Source organism: Saccopteryx bilineata, chromosome 2 (genome assembly GCF_036850765.1).
Source record: "Saccopteryx bilineata isolate mSacBil1 chromosome 2, mSacBil1_pri_phased_curated, whole genome shotgun sequence".
Lineage (NCBI taxonomy): Eukaryota > Metazoa > Chordata > Mammalia > Chiroptera > Emballonuridae > Saccopteryx > Saccopteryx bilineata.
The window spans coordinates 163,586,199-163,603,032 of record NC_089491.1 but is presented as its reverse complement, the minus strand read 5'-3'; the positions used below and the strand labels follow the sequence as shown (position 1 = coordinate 163,603,032).

Here is a 16,834-nt window from a genome sequence, read left to right as displayed (position 1 = left end):
ATAAAAAACAAAACAGGAAATATAAAATATAACACACAATAAAAGGAATTAAAAAAGCAATCAAATGATGATTTCAGAGTTATAAGAAACTGGAAAACCCCTGGCAGGTTGGCTCAGTGGTAGAGCGTCGGCCTGGTGTGCAGAAGTCCCGGGTTCGATTCCCGGCCAGGGCACACAGGAGAAGCGCCCATCTGCTTCTCCACCCCTCCCCCTCTCCTTCCTCTCTGTCTCTCTCTTCCCCTCCCGCAGCCAAGGTTCCATTGGAGCAAAGATGGCCCAGGCGCTGGGGATGGCTCCTTGGCCTCTGCCCCAGGCGCTAGAGTGGCTCTGGTCGCAACAGAGAGACACCCCGGAGGGGCAGAGCGTCGCCCCCTGGTGGGCAGAGCGTCGCCCCCTGGTGGGCGTGCCGGGTGGATCCCAGTCGGGCGCATGCGGGAGTCTGTCTGACTGTCTCTCCCCGTTTCCAGCTTCAGAAAAATACAAAAAAACCCCAAAAAACAAAAAACTGAAAACTGGATGGACCATCGGCTGTTGATATAAAACAGAAAAAGTTGAAATCAAGCTCCCAGATTTGAGGTGTTAAAAATTTTTTTAAAACGTCTAGGTCAAAATGGAGTCACTATCACTAAGCCATGTCACTAAACCAAAACTTATTAAGAAACCTAACTGCAGTTCCAGCCTCTCCCAAGAATGAAATGTTAAACCAATCAAGTCTGGAATTTCCTGAGAAATACTAGTGAGGTAATCTGCATAATAAACCCCCTGCCAATCCCTTCCCAACAAAAAAATGACCTAGTTTAAAAATCCTTTCTTCTTCTTTTTTTTGCTAATAAGTCCCCCCCAACCCGCCTTCTACATATAAAAACCTCCCATTTGTACAACCCTTCAGAGAGCCCTTCCAGTTGCTAGACAGAATTCTACCTCATTTGTAAATTGCTTAGTAAAGCCAATTAAATCTTCAAATTTACTCAGCTGAATTTTGTCCTTTACAGAGGGAATTCAATATGTAGAAAGCTACATAATCTCTTGGGATAAACTGAAAGACAACAACAAAAATCAAAGTAGGCGATATGGACGAGCAATGGCAAAACTTAAAATTTATTAGAATAAGTAGATGTGAAAATTCTTAGTATGTACAATAGTCCACTGGCCTATGAATTCTGATTGTTCATCCAACTCAATAGGGTGAGCTCATCTTGTAAAGGTTAATTTTAGGCAGACCCAGAAAGGCATTGAGGCTGTTTTGACCTGAAACTTCTTAAAATAGCACTGACGCTCAGTTGAGGGGGGCTAGGCCACAGATAGTCCATAAAAACTAAGTGTTTCTACAAACAAAGAAACAAATTATTAAAAGCTAATGGTTAAAATACCAGTAAAGAGAATATCCCTCGATAGCAAAAGGATTCCTGTTCAAAGACTTTGTTAATAGCTGGGTAAGCCCCTCAGTGGGCAGTGAGGACTATATTAAATGCAATTACCTTCTCAATGATCTCATAACACTCCTCCAGACGCTGAGCTCTGTCTTTCATTATGGTGCTGGCTTCTTGATAGACTTTCAGCCACTCCTCATACTCACTCTCAGAGAGGTCAGTGTAAGCCACACAGAGAGTTCGCAAGCCTGCAAAACAGCCACAGTGCATCTCAATAATGTCCCCAGGGTACCTTACCTCCTAGCTAACATCACATGGCTCCATTTTATACCAGCACCTTCAAAAAAATCAAAGAAACCAACTGCTTTTTAGGTCACTCTAATTCAACTTACACACATCTAAAAAGGGAATTTAAAACAATTCTACTGTATTTTAATATAAACCGCCGTTTATAAAATTTGCGAGAACATGAAAAGCCATGAGAGTGATTCCCACAGCAGAGATGTACAGGGGCTGGGCAGATCCATGTTTGTGTGAGCAGTCGCAGGCATCAGCGAGTAAAGGAGGCAGGAAGTACGGTTCAAGACAGCAATAAAAGCCCGATGTGCCACCATGTGAAAGATCCAGATTTTCAAGCAGCCATGTATGTGCGTGTGCACATACACACATAAATGCAGCCATAGGAACACACGAAGAGAGAGCAGCAGTCAGCACAAAGCAAGGCTCCAGCATTCAGCATGTTCACTTGCAGAACACCTGACATCAGTGTAGTTTAAAGCCTTTCTGAGAACTTCCTCCTTGTTCCTCTATGGGTGCAATGAATTACTCCCTTTAGTCATTAGCTTCCTCTGTATGTCTTGCACTGGGTAAGCCAGTGTCATAAGGATAAGAGAGGAACAGGTGAGTAAAAATGTGTGTTTTCCAAGAAAGGGAACTGTAACAAGCTGAGTCTACGCACTGAGTGGCCTGCCTTTCCCCTTTGTACTGCTGGCTGAGAGTTAGTTGAGTCACACGCAGGTACTGTATTGCCATATGTATAAGATGATCCCATGTGTAAGATGCACCTTAATTTTGGGACTTGAAATTTGAAAGAAAATGTATTACATAAAGTTATTGAACTCAAGTTTTAATCATCATAAAATTCATACAATTCCTCATCACTGTCAAAACTCCCATCCACTAGCTTGTCTCCATCTGTATCTGATGACAAATCACTGTCTTCAACAATGAGTGCAAAAACAAGTGGGAAATGAAAGTAAAAAAATCTATAACCACTGTATAAGACGCACCCAGTTTTTAGACCCCAAATTTTTTGAAAAAGAAATGTGTCTTATACATGGGGAAACACAGTAACTGAGTATGGAATTTGTCACACATCTTGTCGCTGCTATGGGCACAGCATGTGGAGGATAGGCACAGGGGTTAGCATTAGAAAAGTATACACTCCTGTGAAGCCAGCCAAGCACAAACATGACATGTCTATTCAGATCATGACTGCTTACCCAGATGCCAGTCATAAACAACCTGAAGTACAAACTTCGATGGTTAAAAAGAACATTTCCAAATTTTACTTACCTTCTGTGGCAAAATATTCCAGATGGCATAATGTTTCCTCCATGTACTTTGAATCTTTTGAAAGTCTCTTAAAAATTACATTGTCCTATAAAATAAGGAAACATTGTGACTGGCAAAGCCTAGTAAAACATCCAATCAGCATTCTAAACACAGCTTTGTTTTACTGGTGTTTCTTTTATGTGTATGAGAATATTTAGTAGGCAAGTAGAAATACAGTTCTTAGCTGGATTCAGCATGAGCTTTGCAAAACAAATTGAGTATGGATGTGTCAAAATAAAAATAATCACAGGGATATAAAGTACAGCATAGGGAATACAGTAAAAAATGTAATAACTATGGATGGTGTCAGATGGGTACTTGAATTATCAGGGGATCACTCTGTAAATTATGTAATTGTTTCACCTGGAAACTTCTATAAAATAAGATGGATGTCAATGTAATTGAAAACAAGTTGTTGTTTTTTTTTTAATTTAAAAATGTAAAAAAGAAAAGAAAAACCATGTTGGTAAGGACAATCAGTGTCAGGAGAATAATCCAGAATCTAATGGTGCTACATGCCCCAAATTTGCAGAACTCATACCAAAATTTAATACCTTTTGCAGAAGTGGGAAAGGTAAAACACATATCCTAAATTGCTCAATTATACTCTTGCTTTCTGACTCTGCAGAAGCTCCTGACCAGAGAGCTTTAACACCCACTAGGCGTTAACCCAATTCAGCTGAGAAATATATGGGTGTGAAACAGCTCATCCCCCTCTGACAATTACCATGACTAATAAGCAGGGCTGGGGAACTGGATGATACAGATGATCCATCAAATATGCTATAAACTGTATGGTTTTAAAAGAAATTTAGTTTGGGTTTGTTTGTTTTTGGGGTTTTTTGTTTTGTTTTGTTTTTTTGAAGGGGGGCAAGTTGAAGAGAATCAAATCCTATAAAAATAAAATCCATTATGGCAACATTTTCATACTTACACTATTTATAGTATTACAGCCATCCTGTGTGCCATGATAGTGCCCCTTTGTACTTGCTGGGTACTTAGAACACAATGGCAAATAAAATATAAAAAGGTAAAAAAGCATATCATGTGAGAACATAATCTAGGGGGACCTTGATTTCAGTTGTTATTATAAAAGATAGAATTCTTTAATGAGTTCAGATAAAATGCCTTCAGAATTCATGTGCATTACTCATTTTTTTAACTTAGAAATTAAATTTAATGGGGTGACATTGATCAATAAGAATGCATAGGTTGCAGGTGAACATCTTGATAGCATTTAAACTGTTGATTGTGTTGTGTGCTCATTACCCAAAGTCAAATCATTTTCTGTCACCATATATTTGTCCCTCTAATTTTTACTATTTCCTTTCTTCTGCTGACTTTGGGTTGCCTTTGTTCTTCTAGTTCTTTAAGATGTGAAGTTAGGTTGTTTACTTGGGCTCTATCTTGTTTCTTGATATAAGCCTGTAGTGATATAAACTTCCCTGTTATTACTCCTTTCCCTTTCACTGCATCCAGAAATTTTGATGTGTTGTCATTCTCACTTGTCTGTATATATCTTTTGATCTCTGTTTTTATTTCTTCTTTGACCCAGTCATATTTTAGAAGTATGTTGTTTAATTTCCACATTATTATGGTTTCTTTACTTCCTTTTTGCAATTGAATTCTAATTTCAGAGCCTTATGGTCAGCAAATATGCTTGGTATAATTTTAATATTTCTGAATTTGTTTATATTAGTTTTGTGGCCCAATATATGGTCTATCCTTGAGAATGTTCCATGCACATTGGAAAAGAATGTATGACCTAACATTCTGGGATGAAATGTCTTGTAAATGTTTATTATGTCCATCTGGTCCACTGTATCATTAAGGTCAATATTTCTTTATTGATTTTGTGTTTGGATGATCCATCTAAATCGTCAATGGTGTGTTTAGACTCCAAGTATGATTGTGTTTCTGTCTGTTTCTATTTTTAGATCAGTTAGTAGATGTCTTATATCTTTTGATGCTCCGTGATTCACTACATATATATTAACTGTTATGTCTTCTTGATACAATGTCCCCTTTATCATTATGAAATGCCCATCTTTGTCTCTTGTTACTTTTTTTGTCTTGATGTCAGCATTGTCAGAGATTAGTATGGCTATACCTGCTTTTCTTTGGGTATTACTTGTTGGAGAATCGTTTTCCAACCTTTGAGTCTACTTTTCTCCTTGCAACCTAGATGTGTCTCTTGAAGGCAGTATATGGCTGGGTTTTGCTTTTTGATCCAATCTGCTACTCTGTGTCTCTTTACTGATGAGTTCAATCCATTTACATTTAGGGTAATTATTGACACTTGATTCCCTATAGTCATTTTATGTTTTGTTTTCTGATAGCTCTGTGTCTTATTTGGTTCTTTTCTTTTGTGTTTCTGTCAGTTGTTTTTGTTTGGGGGTATTCCATAGTTCATTCCTATTTCTTCTTTTTTTTTTAAGCTATATGTTCGAGTATTGGCTTTTTCATGGGTGGTTACCATTAGGTTATTAAGAGAAAAATGTTCATATGTACAAGAGTCCTTGTCTTATGAGTGCTTCTGCATTCCATCCTCCTCTGCTACTGCAGACCTTTATCCTCTCCCCATTTATGTTACTGTTGTCACAAATTATCCTTGTTTATACTGTAACCTTGTTGGAGGTTTTACTTGTAGTTTGGCATTATTTTGTTCTTTGTATACTGTAGAATAATCCCCTTGAGTATTTCCTGCAGTGGGTGATTTCTGGTGATAAATTCCCTCAGCTTCTATATATCTGTAAATGTTTTCTTTTCTCCTTCATATTTGAAGAATAACTTTGATGAATATAGTATTCTTGGCTAGTAATTCTTCTCTTTCAGTACTTTAAATGTTTGGTTCTACTCTCTTCTGGCTTGTAGAGTTTCTGCTGAGAAGTCTGATAACCTAATGGGCTTTCCTTTATATGTTATTTTCCTCTTTTCCCTAGCTGCCTTGAGGATACTTTCTTGTCATTGATTTTTGACATTTTTAGTATAATGTGCTTTGGAGAAGGTCTGTTTTGGTTGAGGTAACTCAGTGTTTTGTTTCTTGGATTCGAGAATTTAACTCTTTCCATGGGCTTGGAAAGTTCTCAACAATTATTTGTTTGTATAGGCTCTCTATTCCCTTCTTCCTCTCTTCTTTTTCTGATATACCCATTTTTCTTACATTGCTCTTTCTGATGTAGTCAGACAATTCTCATAGAGCTCTCTTGTTTTTAAAATTCTTGTGTCTCTCTTCTTCCCTCTGTATCATCTCTCATTGCCTATCTTCAATGTCACTGATTCTCTCCTCTATCTGGTCTATTAGCTAAACTTGCTAGCTCATTTTTCAATTCATGTTTTTAAAGTTTCAATCTCCTTGATGAAGTACTCATTTTGTTTGCTGAGCTCATTATGTTGCCTCTCAGTGTTTTCTAGCATCTCGTTGAGTATTTTCACTACTTCAATTTTGGATTCTCTCTCTTTTAACTCTGAAGTTTCCATGTGATTGAGACTGCTTTCTGGCAATTTATCATTTTCTTTCTGGACTGCATCTCTTTCTTGAGTAGCCATGGTATTCATTTTTTTATGCTTTGCGGGCATTTGGCATGTTATTGTTAAGAAATCAAGCAAAAAACAACAAAAATGAAAAGAAAAACAAGAGGGAAAAAAACAAACAATAAAGAATAAAAACAAACAATAATCAACAACAAATAAAACTAAAGCAAAGAAAAAAATCAAAAGAAAATAAAAATACCCCCCAAACACCCAAGCCGACTTCAAAGAGGTGTTTTCTATTTTTTTCCTGTAGGTGGCACTGGATTACAAGTTTAAGCTCTATGAAATCCCAGGCTGACCTCCACTGAGAAGCTGCTGTGCCAATGATGGAGGCAGGGCTGCAGTCGTGATGATGTGTGGGGCATGCTGTGAGGTTTATGGCTTTAGCAATGGCAATCTTAGATGTTTGGGTGCTCCTCCCTGGGGACCAGACACTGAGCAACTCTGTTCTTCAGCTGTGTTATATGTCTCTGCCATGCTCTATATAAGCTAGGGGAAGGAGGCAGGATCTGAGAGGCTAGGGGGCCACACTTTGTATTTCTGTGTCTCTGTCCGAGTGTGGGCTGCCAGCAGACTGTGAGCACACTGGCAGTGACCCCATACTTTGAACCAAAGTATGGTCCAAATTCCCTCCAATTTCTCTGTTCCTCCCAGCAGAAGAAGACCTAGTTACTCTGTGTTTCTCCTCTCTCCAGAGTCCCAGTGAATGAAAACCCAACAGTCCAGGCCTCACCTCTCCAGAGCCAACTGCAAGTGTATTTTATCTTCCACCCCCTTTCTCAACCCTTCCCATGTTTAGTTCATTTGGTGCATGGATCTTTCAGGCAAGCCTGTGAACCCAGATGGGATTCCTTCACTGAGTTATAACTGTTCAATTAGTTGAAATTTCAAAGGGAAAGATCAAGGGTATCTCTCATGCTGCCATTACTCTGACATCATCACATTACTCAGTTTTTACAAGCTCTAGTTACAGCATACTCAAGACAATGCTCCCACAGTTAGTAAAGATGAGTAAGAGTTTCAACTTTATATTCTTGACACAGGCTCATAAAATGAGCTTAATAATTCTTTCTCTCACACACAAGACTATAATTTAACAGGATTTAGTTTTGCAAGTCAGGCTCATGTACAATAGCATTTTTCCTTAAAGATAATATATTTAGATTTAAATACTGTGAATCAAGATGGGACAAAAAGCCTCACTTAGGAAACTGACCAAAATGGCAGTAAAAATGTGGCCACAAATGGACATAATTCTCATGCCTACCACATAGCCCTCTGTAGTGAATATAAAAATAAATTGTAAAAATTGAGAATAGCTGTTGTAAGTAAGTAACCATACACACACACACACACACACACACACACACACACACATACACACATACAATCTTCATTTTATAATCATACAGGGTGACAGGGTGGGACAATAGTAGGTTTACAGTTGTTTGTATGGAAAAAGACATAAGACATGCAGGTTATGATTATTATAGTAGCTTTATTAACTCTGTGTTTCACATACTCACAACTGTAAACCTACTTTTGCCCCATCCTGTATATATAAAGATGATCATAAATTACTTTATCTTTTCAATGTCACCGCACAATAGTGGTGAAATTGGAATCAGAGTTCATACTCCCAAGATTTTCTAAGACACAGCAAGTTACTGTTTCTGAAAGCAGCTGTTGACTATAAGCAAGCTTTTCACTGACCATCTTTGCCACCCTCACTTGAACCACCATTATCTTCAGTGGGCTTTAACTACTAATTTAACGTGATGGCTGACCCGAAAGAGCCTTTCAACCTTGGGCAAACTATCAGGGATGACAAGGACTGCAATTAGAAAAAGCTGTAGGTCAACACAGCGGCTACCAAGAACTCCCCACTATGCAGGACTTAATACTTACGGCCCCTTTACAATAAAGACGGAGTTGTCCTGAAGGAGTTCGAACAATTACAGACATTCTTTTTCTGTCACTGTAGGAGTATAAAACAAGAAAAGGAAAGGAAAGTTCTCATTAGTCTGTTTTGTGGACCCATGTCCTCTGATTGAACACCTAACAAATCAAAAGGTGGTCTGGCAGTCCCCAAAATGACCGAGCTCCATATCTCCCTACCCATTTCCTCAAAGTAAGACTTTATCTATCTCCTAGTCTTTTTTATTTACATATAATAAATGTAAACCTATTCCTGTCCCCACCATAAGGACTCATGAGTATAGCTACTTCTAGTAGACAGAGAAATGCAGGATTGAGCATCTATCATATACAACTAATTAACTTCTGACAAGACTCTGTAAAAGTTTTTTTCTTTATTTTCACAGCTCAGAGAAATTAAGTAACCTGCCTACTAAGAGCACAGTGCAGAAGCTTCCCTATAAATCTGCATAACTCAAAAGTTCCCCATGCTCTTCCTTTAAGAGTAGTAGAAGGGAATGACCAATTCACAGAACAGCTCTAATGGAGCACTGAAATATGTTCTATCACTCCTCTCCCCACTCCAACATGGGCACCCATATTCATTGTTCCCTGTGACCATCCTCACTCACAAAGCCTTCAACGGCTCCCCAAAACTTATGGATTCCTCTTCCTGCTAATCTCCAGCCAGCTCTGCAGTATCCCCTTATTTCCCGCTAACCCCCCCTCCACACACAACACTGGGCTCCGAGCTCACCAGAATACCCATCAATGTCCTTCCCCAGTCCTTCAGTTCCATGCCTTCACAGACAATGTTTCGTCCTCCTGAAATATGTCCCATCTACAGCGGGCCCTGACCCCCCATTTCTTTGGCATTTCAATAAGGTGATCTCCAATGGACTATAAGCTCCAGAGACTAAGGGGCATTCCTTCCCCAGCTTTGTGTATGTTCCTGCATCCTGACCCACAGCACTCTCTCTGACCTGGGTTGAATCCAGGTGCTCTGAGCAGTTATTCACCCCACATTTCAGTTTCTGAATGAAGCAAAGTTGCCACCAACTATTTCAAAGAAGTGGTCAAGTGGTATGTGGAGAAAGATGAATCAATGGAAATGAAATAGAACCACAACTATAACCCCAAATGATCTTTTGTTCCCTCTTAGTCTCCTATAAGTTTTAAAAAATATATCCTTATATCTCCATCCATATCCACCTGTTTTTATCTAACTCTCCTTTCCCCTTCTTCCCTCTCTCATAATTGCTAGCCCTAGTAACACAGCCACATGACAGCAGACAGTTTTGAGAACATCAACAAGACATGGGCCACAAAAAGTCTGGAGAGATGTTTAGTATATCCCTCACCTCCACACACGAACTTGGTGCCCTACTCCCTATGTGAACGACTACTGTTATCGACTACCTCACTCTCTCACTGCACAATCAACTGTAAAGGCTCCTGACCCACCAAAGTTCAAGTTTGCAGTCCTACAACTAAAATCCAGGGCTGGAAAGCATTACCTAAAAAAGTAAAAAAAAATGATCTTTTCCAAACAGGTTATAAAGCAGACAGAGTAAACAGTTTGTGAATCATTTAACAAAGGTTATTGAAAAACCCATCTAATTTTATATAATAAAAGGAAAAGACATTTTGGGAATAGCAACAGCACCATGCCCTAGTATGGACAGGTCAATGTTAAAGAGGAGGGGAAAAAAACAGAACATTAAGATATTTTTATAACAAACTATGAATGATCTAGGAAGACAAATAATCGAACAAGTACTCCAACATTTCATATTAACTAAATTACACTGGGCAAGACTGAGTCCAAGCATGCACAGGAGACCTGCCCTGCTCAGACCAAGGCTATGATGGGATGAACTGATCTTACTCTGCATGAGAATACTCAATGGACCTGGGGAAACCAATAGTAATACTCCAACCTATACAGGTGTGTCTGTGGTCCCTGATGCAAGAACACCAGGTTCTGAAAATCTAAAGCAAAAGAAGGATACGAAAGCACATTTCATTTGAGAAAAAAAAAGGTAATTTACCTACTTCCCTTCCTCTCATGAAAGCTCACAAATTCCAGGTAGAAGAGGGCTTGTGGATACATATTTACTATATATAATACTTAAGTACTATATTTAATCATACCATCATGCAAACACTGAGATGAAGTTATTATATCTATATATACATAGATATGTATGTGTGTATGTATGTGTGTATGTGTGTGTGTGTGTGTATGTATGTATTTTATTTCAAGTGCATGAAAGAGAAACATACCTAGAAAATTCCAGGACATTAAGAATTCCAAATGTTTGTTCTTGTCCCATCTACAGAAAGAAAAATAGGTTCTGAACTGAGAAGAAATGTATTAAAATCTCGAAACAACTCTTTCCCCAATCATAACCCTCTCTACACACACTTTTCTCCCTCCCTCTCAGTCCCTCTACCCCTGGTTCACTCTCATTCTTCTTTCTGTGCGGCCCATTCCGCCACCCACCGCAAAAGCTTTATCAACAGGTACTGGTTTCCTACAAGTCAGTCTGGTGGGGTCAGAGCTCCCTCTTCTGGTATTAGCTTCTCATTTTTCTCCAGTTACTTTAGTGCATAGCCACTTCCAAGACATAAACATAAGACACAGGCTAAATAGGTTCATCTGAAACCTCGAGGCCAGTTAGACTCCTGCATTCAGAATTTAACACATTTTATAGAAGTGTATGCATACACCATTAACATCCCCAGGACAATACCTTGTAATGCACATCAGTTTTGTTCGGCAAAATACATTGACTATTCAACATTGAGATTTATAAAGATCATCAACAGCCTCATGTCAGGTCTGGTTAGATTTAGCTGCCAAATGCCTGTGTCCTCAATTTAGGAAAAAACTTTAGGAATTTAAAGCTTCTTGCATTTTATATTTAGAAATAAGGAATTATGAATTAGCATCAGATTTTAGGGCAATTAATAAAATGTCCGTTGTTTTTTCTCAGGTTCTTTAAAGTTGGAAACTCAGTACTCTCAATTTTTTTCTCCAGAACATTCCAGATTATGTATGTGCTATTTTCAAACTTTTTTTATATCAAATTTTGTCTCTGTTTCCTCAATACATTACAGTGAAAAGTATATAAGCTTTGGAGTTCAACAAATACAAGTTTGAGTTCAGTTTCTCCACTAAGTGTGTAACTTTCTAATAAATGGCAATAGGACCCACCCCTTAGTTTGGAGAAAATAAATTGACACGCAAATCACCAAGCACATGACTGACACACAGTAGAACTGAATAATTACTGTTCCATCCACAGCTCCTCACCCCTTCTCTTTCCATCCTAAAATACAAGTAACCATCTACTTATATGAGCTTTCACCAGTTTTTACTCCTCTCTTTCTGTAACCACCAGTTCCCTTTCTCCTCAGTCTGTCCCAACTTTGTCAGATGCCTGTGCTCACTCTTAGCCCCCTGGGACACTAGGGCTGTAACTGCCAGGAACCCTCTTTGCACTGATATTCAACCACTCCCGTGGGAAGATCAGGGACTTGGATATTAAGATGGTCAGTAAGGCCACACTATGTAAACCAGCTTGGGAATCTGTGATTTAATAATACCCCAGTATTAATGGTTAAATACCATTTTTTTACTTATAAATCTTAATCAGGTACTTTTTACTCTCAGAAATATGGCCTTAATAATTCAATGAAATGACCAAGAAGTACTAATCCATTTTTTGTCAACATGTAACACCGTGATGACAACATCAGCTGGTTCTCTGGCTCCCCACATTTATCTGGCATTGTGAGCAGAGCAGAGCCCCCCACCCCCATCTCTCCCACCATGCCCGCTGTCCACATGGAATTCTGATCCCACCGCTGGGATGCAGACAAGCACCACACAGCTGAGCACCCTCCACAAAGCTCTAAATAAAAGTCTCCTCAAAATGAAGGGAAAGAAGACCACATTTATGAAAAAATTTGAGGAAAAAAATTCTACGTTCAGTCAGACTTTGTTCCACTTTGCACACTTCTCTAAGCTAAATTCTCTGTGGTATGAAATAAACAAACATGAGCTGACCTCTGCACGCCGTAAGAAAAGACACTGAAAATGTCAAGAAATGGGTACTCTATATAAAATATATTATAGGTTTTGATATAAGCAAAGAAAACAATGGGCTACCACTAATTCAGGAACAATATTGATTTATTATGTAAGTTAGAAGTGAATTTCAAATGTATTAAAGAGGTCGAGGGATTTCAGGGCAAATAAAGCCTAAAACTGTAACAACCCACAAGTCATCCCCAAATTGAGGGGTAGAGAGAGGCAGAAGGGAGAGAAAGCAGTGACTACCTCCAGGCCCGCATCAACCCAGATGTAGTAAAATGCGGCCCCTCCAACTGATCATCATGAAAACGCCAGTGCCTTGCCACTCCTAACCACCACTTCCTGCTCCCCATCTCAAGGGTCCCTATGTGATCTCATTCTTGATTTAAATTTGTTGCTATTACCAAATTTCTCCCCTCAGGTTTCTTAAGAGGGAAACGAAAGGGAGAAAAAACACAAAATAAATAAACCCCTTGACTCTAGGAGGAATAAAAACTTGTGTATATAAAAAAAGATCGTAAGTGCCAATTCCCTTCTCTCCTGGCCAAGGAAACTGAAGCCAGTGGAGCAAGGGTGTCAATGTACAGAACAGCTGGGCACCGAGGCTGCAGGGACAGAGCTGCCGAAGCTGCCTCAAAACAAGTGGGCCCTGCAGCTGTTTGCCTGATGACTACAGAACAAAGAGGAGGCCTGTTAAGTCCTTTACTACAAAGAATTCCACATCCCTGCACTGACATCTAGGGCAGCATCGTTAAGAGAGAAAAATGACTGCAAATGCATGCAGAAACAATATTAATGAGCAACATAACCAATCACATAACATCCTCAGATTTTGAATGGGCCTAGTTTCTCACAGAAAACAAAATAGACATTTAGCTACCGTATTCACAACACACATGCTATTTCAAATATACAGCCTTCAAAAAAGTAGGTGATATATGGAGTGGAGAGGTGCACAGGAGTGTCACTCACGGCTTCTATGATGACCGAGTACGGAGTCCGGGCTGTGAAGACGAAGCCTAGTTTTTTAGCTCCTTTCACCAAAGCAGCTTCATCTGTTAATCAAGAGTTGACGAAACATTGACTAACCACTGGTAATGCCAGTATTCTGCTTAGCAAGTATTATTTTTCAAATTAACAAAACCTACACCAGTTAAAGAGGCCAGGCCTCGTGTGCACTTGGGTATACGAGGCACCTGCTCACTCCTCCTCCCACCAGGGGCCTGACAGAACCACTTCTGTTCAGCGGGAAGACTCGGACCTAAAAGTAAATCATGGGGACAAGAATGATTACATACTTACTATTCTCAGTTGGAGCTCAGTTCTCTAATGAACTGAAGTGATACTCCCATGACTTTCTGACTACACATCTCTGGGTAAGCAATGTTTTCGCTCCAGCACTGTGGCGTTCACAGAGCACCAGGAGTAGGTAGAGTTAGTACTCCAGGACACAGCTTCACTAGCATTCGGAAAATCCATGGGGGGCCAGGGGGTGAATAAAGAAATCAACCACACTCCCTCTGAGAGTGACTAGCATAATGACTTCGGATAGGAAATGCAAGATGGCCTGAGACCTCCTGTTGTCAAAATCAGTAGATCTCAGCAGCAGCTTCCCCTGTTCTAACAGTTTCAGCTGTAGCCCGCAAACTGTGTGAGGTCAGAGACTAGTGGGGGTCTTTGTAGGGCAGGCTACACCATCACATCTCTCACAAGGAACTGCAAACACCCATGTCTTCAGAGAAGGGGACAGCAGGGTGCCTCGGCCAACAGGCCTTACCTGGGGAAGAGGCCTGGTAGATGATGTTACCTCCATCCTTCTCAGGAACAACAGTGTGGCACACAGCCAGAAGGGTGAGGAACTCCTGGATGCAGGGAGCTGTGGGCTACAGAGGGAACCCAGAAACACATCTGTTATGACACCACTGACTTATTTAGAGGTTAAGAGTCAAGTCATCTCCTGCCTAAAACGTGAAATGCTTTCCTGCCACTTTAGAACAAAGGCTGAGATCCCTACATGGACTCAGGTCCCTGTGACTGGAACCTACTCACCATCTAGCCCCAACTCCTGCTATTTGCCCTCTTGAGCTCTCTCCAGCCACTTGGGGCTGCAGTTCTTCCAACAAGGTTCACCCTTCCTACTCGTCCATCACTGCCCCTTACACATGTTCAGACCATTCTTCTATTTACTTATCTTCTGGACTATGGTTTAACAGTCAGTGCATCTGAGAAGGCTGCTGTCACACCTCTTTTGGAACACCGTTCTTGACATGCTAGCCCATGTGATCAGCTAAAAACAAAGAGGAAGCCAGTGCCTCTTCCAAGACACCCATAGCACCCTGCTGACTACCTGTTTCCTCTACACTTCTTTAGGGGGAGGAGGGTAAGCCGCCTATCTGCCTTGCTCATGAATACATCTCCAGACCAATCAAATAGAAGGCTCTCAAATCTGTGTTAGATCATGGAAGCAAGAATTGATTCAGCAACCCTGGTCCTTCCACACCATCACAATGATGCTTGTTCCACTTGTTCCATGTCAGGTCTGCTCTCTAACTTCATAATCACTTACAACCTGTAAGGCAATGCCCCCTGGCCTATTACATTTAAAAACGAAAACAAAAACAAACAAACAAAAAAACAGGCCCTGGCTGGTTGGCTCAGTAGTAGAGTATTGGCTCAGCATGTGAATATCCCAGGTTCAATTCCCAGTCAGGGGACACAGGAGAGGCGCCCATCTGTTTCTCCATCCCTCCCCTTCTTGCTTCTCTCCACCTCTCAATTCTCTCTCTCTCTCTCTCTCTCTCTCTCTCCTACTTTTCCCCTCCTGCAGCCTTGATTGGAACAAGTTGGCCCCGGATCCATAGCCTTGGCCTTCGATGCTGAGAACACAGTTGCTGAGCAATGGAGCAACACCCCAGATGGGCAGAGCATCGACCCTAATGGGCTAGCAGAGTGGGTCCTGGTCAGGGTGCATGCAGGAGTCTGTCTCTGCCTCCCCTTCTCTCACTTTGTTGAAAACAAACAAACAAAAAAAAACCCAGAGTTGTCATGGATACATATTATAAACAATTCTTTGTCCTCTCCATCCTGCACACAAAATCCTAACATTTTTCACTGGGATTCGACAGTATTTATAGTATTTATAATGTGTGGAGTAATGACATCTTAATACTGTCTACCCTTCTAAGAAAACAGCATGTATTCCTATTTACTAAAGGCTTCTAAAGCTTCCAAATAGAGGTCCTGGGATATTTTGTTCATTAATTTATCATTAACTTATTAATACTAATGATTAATATTTATTCACTCAAAAAATATCTACATGCCTATGATATATGAGGCACTACACTATTGCTTTTTATATTATGACTGTAATCTCATTTTCATTATATTTTACAAGAGTTTATTGTTTGTATGTGAGTAAAAGTGTAATTTTATAAATTAATTCAATATCAGTTGTAACTACACTCTTACTCGCTCTCCAGTGTACCTCCTGTATTATCAGGGCAGACCATTATACTGCCCACAGACCATCGCTTTCCCTTCCCTTTCCCGTACATGCATTTGTTTAGTTCTCACCTGTCTGCATAGTCCAGCACTTTCAGAACAACGTACAGTGACCGTGGTGACACCAGGTTTCCTTCCTAAGGTTATTTTAAAATCACTATCTTTAATGTTTCATTTTTGAATAGGAGCTTACTATAAATTTGAGATAGGTTTATATTTTCACATTCAAAAAATAATTCTGCCTTTGCTATATTTTATGGAGTTTCCTTCCTTCCTTCCTTTTTCTCTTTCTTTCTTTCTTTCTTTCTTTCTACTTTCTTTCTCTTTCTTCTTTCTTTTCTTTTCTACTTTCTTTCTCTCTTTTCTTTTCTTTCTTTCTTTCTTTTGTTTAGTCACAAATAGTAACTAACATTTTTAGTTTCTCCTCTGACCTCTAATGTGACTTAAGAGCAATTGTATAGAAAAGGATCACAGCTGTTCATACAGCTATTTCTTATCAGCCTTCAGGAAAAGAAAATGCACATTAAATTAGAGTTCAGGCCCTAGCCAGTGGCACAAGGGATAGAGCATCTGACTGGGGTATAGATGTCCTGGGTTCGACTATGGCCAGGGCACACAGGAGAAGTGTCCATCTGCTTCTCCCCACCTCCATCTACACCTTCTTTCCCTCTTCCCCTCCCACAGCCACTGGTTTTATTGGTTTGAGCGTGACCCTAGGTGCTGAGGATAGCTCTGTTGGAGTGCAACAGCCTCAGGTGCTAAAACTAGCTTGGTAATCCAGCATTGGTCCCTG

General features: G+C 40.0%; 1 protein-coding gene across 4 annotated transcripts in view; it reads right to left on the bottom strand.

Annotated features, from left to right (window-relative positions):
- The window catches only part of ATP8A2 (ATPase phospholipid transporting 8A2), a 759,627-nt gene that overhangs the window by 500,706 nt on the left and 242,087 nt on the right, over window positions 1-16,834 (bottom strand). For all 4 annotated transcript variants that reach the window (XM_066258319.1, XM_066258318.1, XM_066258317.1 and 1 more), the window contains exons 17-22: window positions 14,315-14,420; window positions 13,510-13,592; window positions 10,722-10,771; window positions 8,427-8,496; window positions 2,946-3,030; window positions 1,479-1,618 (exon numbers count right to left, since the gene is read on the bottom strand). In XM_066258319.1, the coding sequence (XP_066114416.1) occupies window positions 1,479-1,618; window positions 2,946-3,030; window positions 8,427-8,496; window positions 10,722-10,771; window positions 13,510-13,592; window positions 14,315-14,420 (534 nt within the window). The remainder of the gene's footprint in view (window positions 1-1,478; window positions 1,619-2,945; window positions 3,031-8,426; window positions 8,497-10,721; window positions 10,772-13,509; window positions 13,593-14,314; window positions 14,421-16,834) is intronic.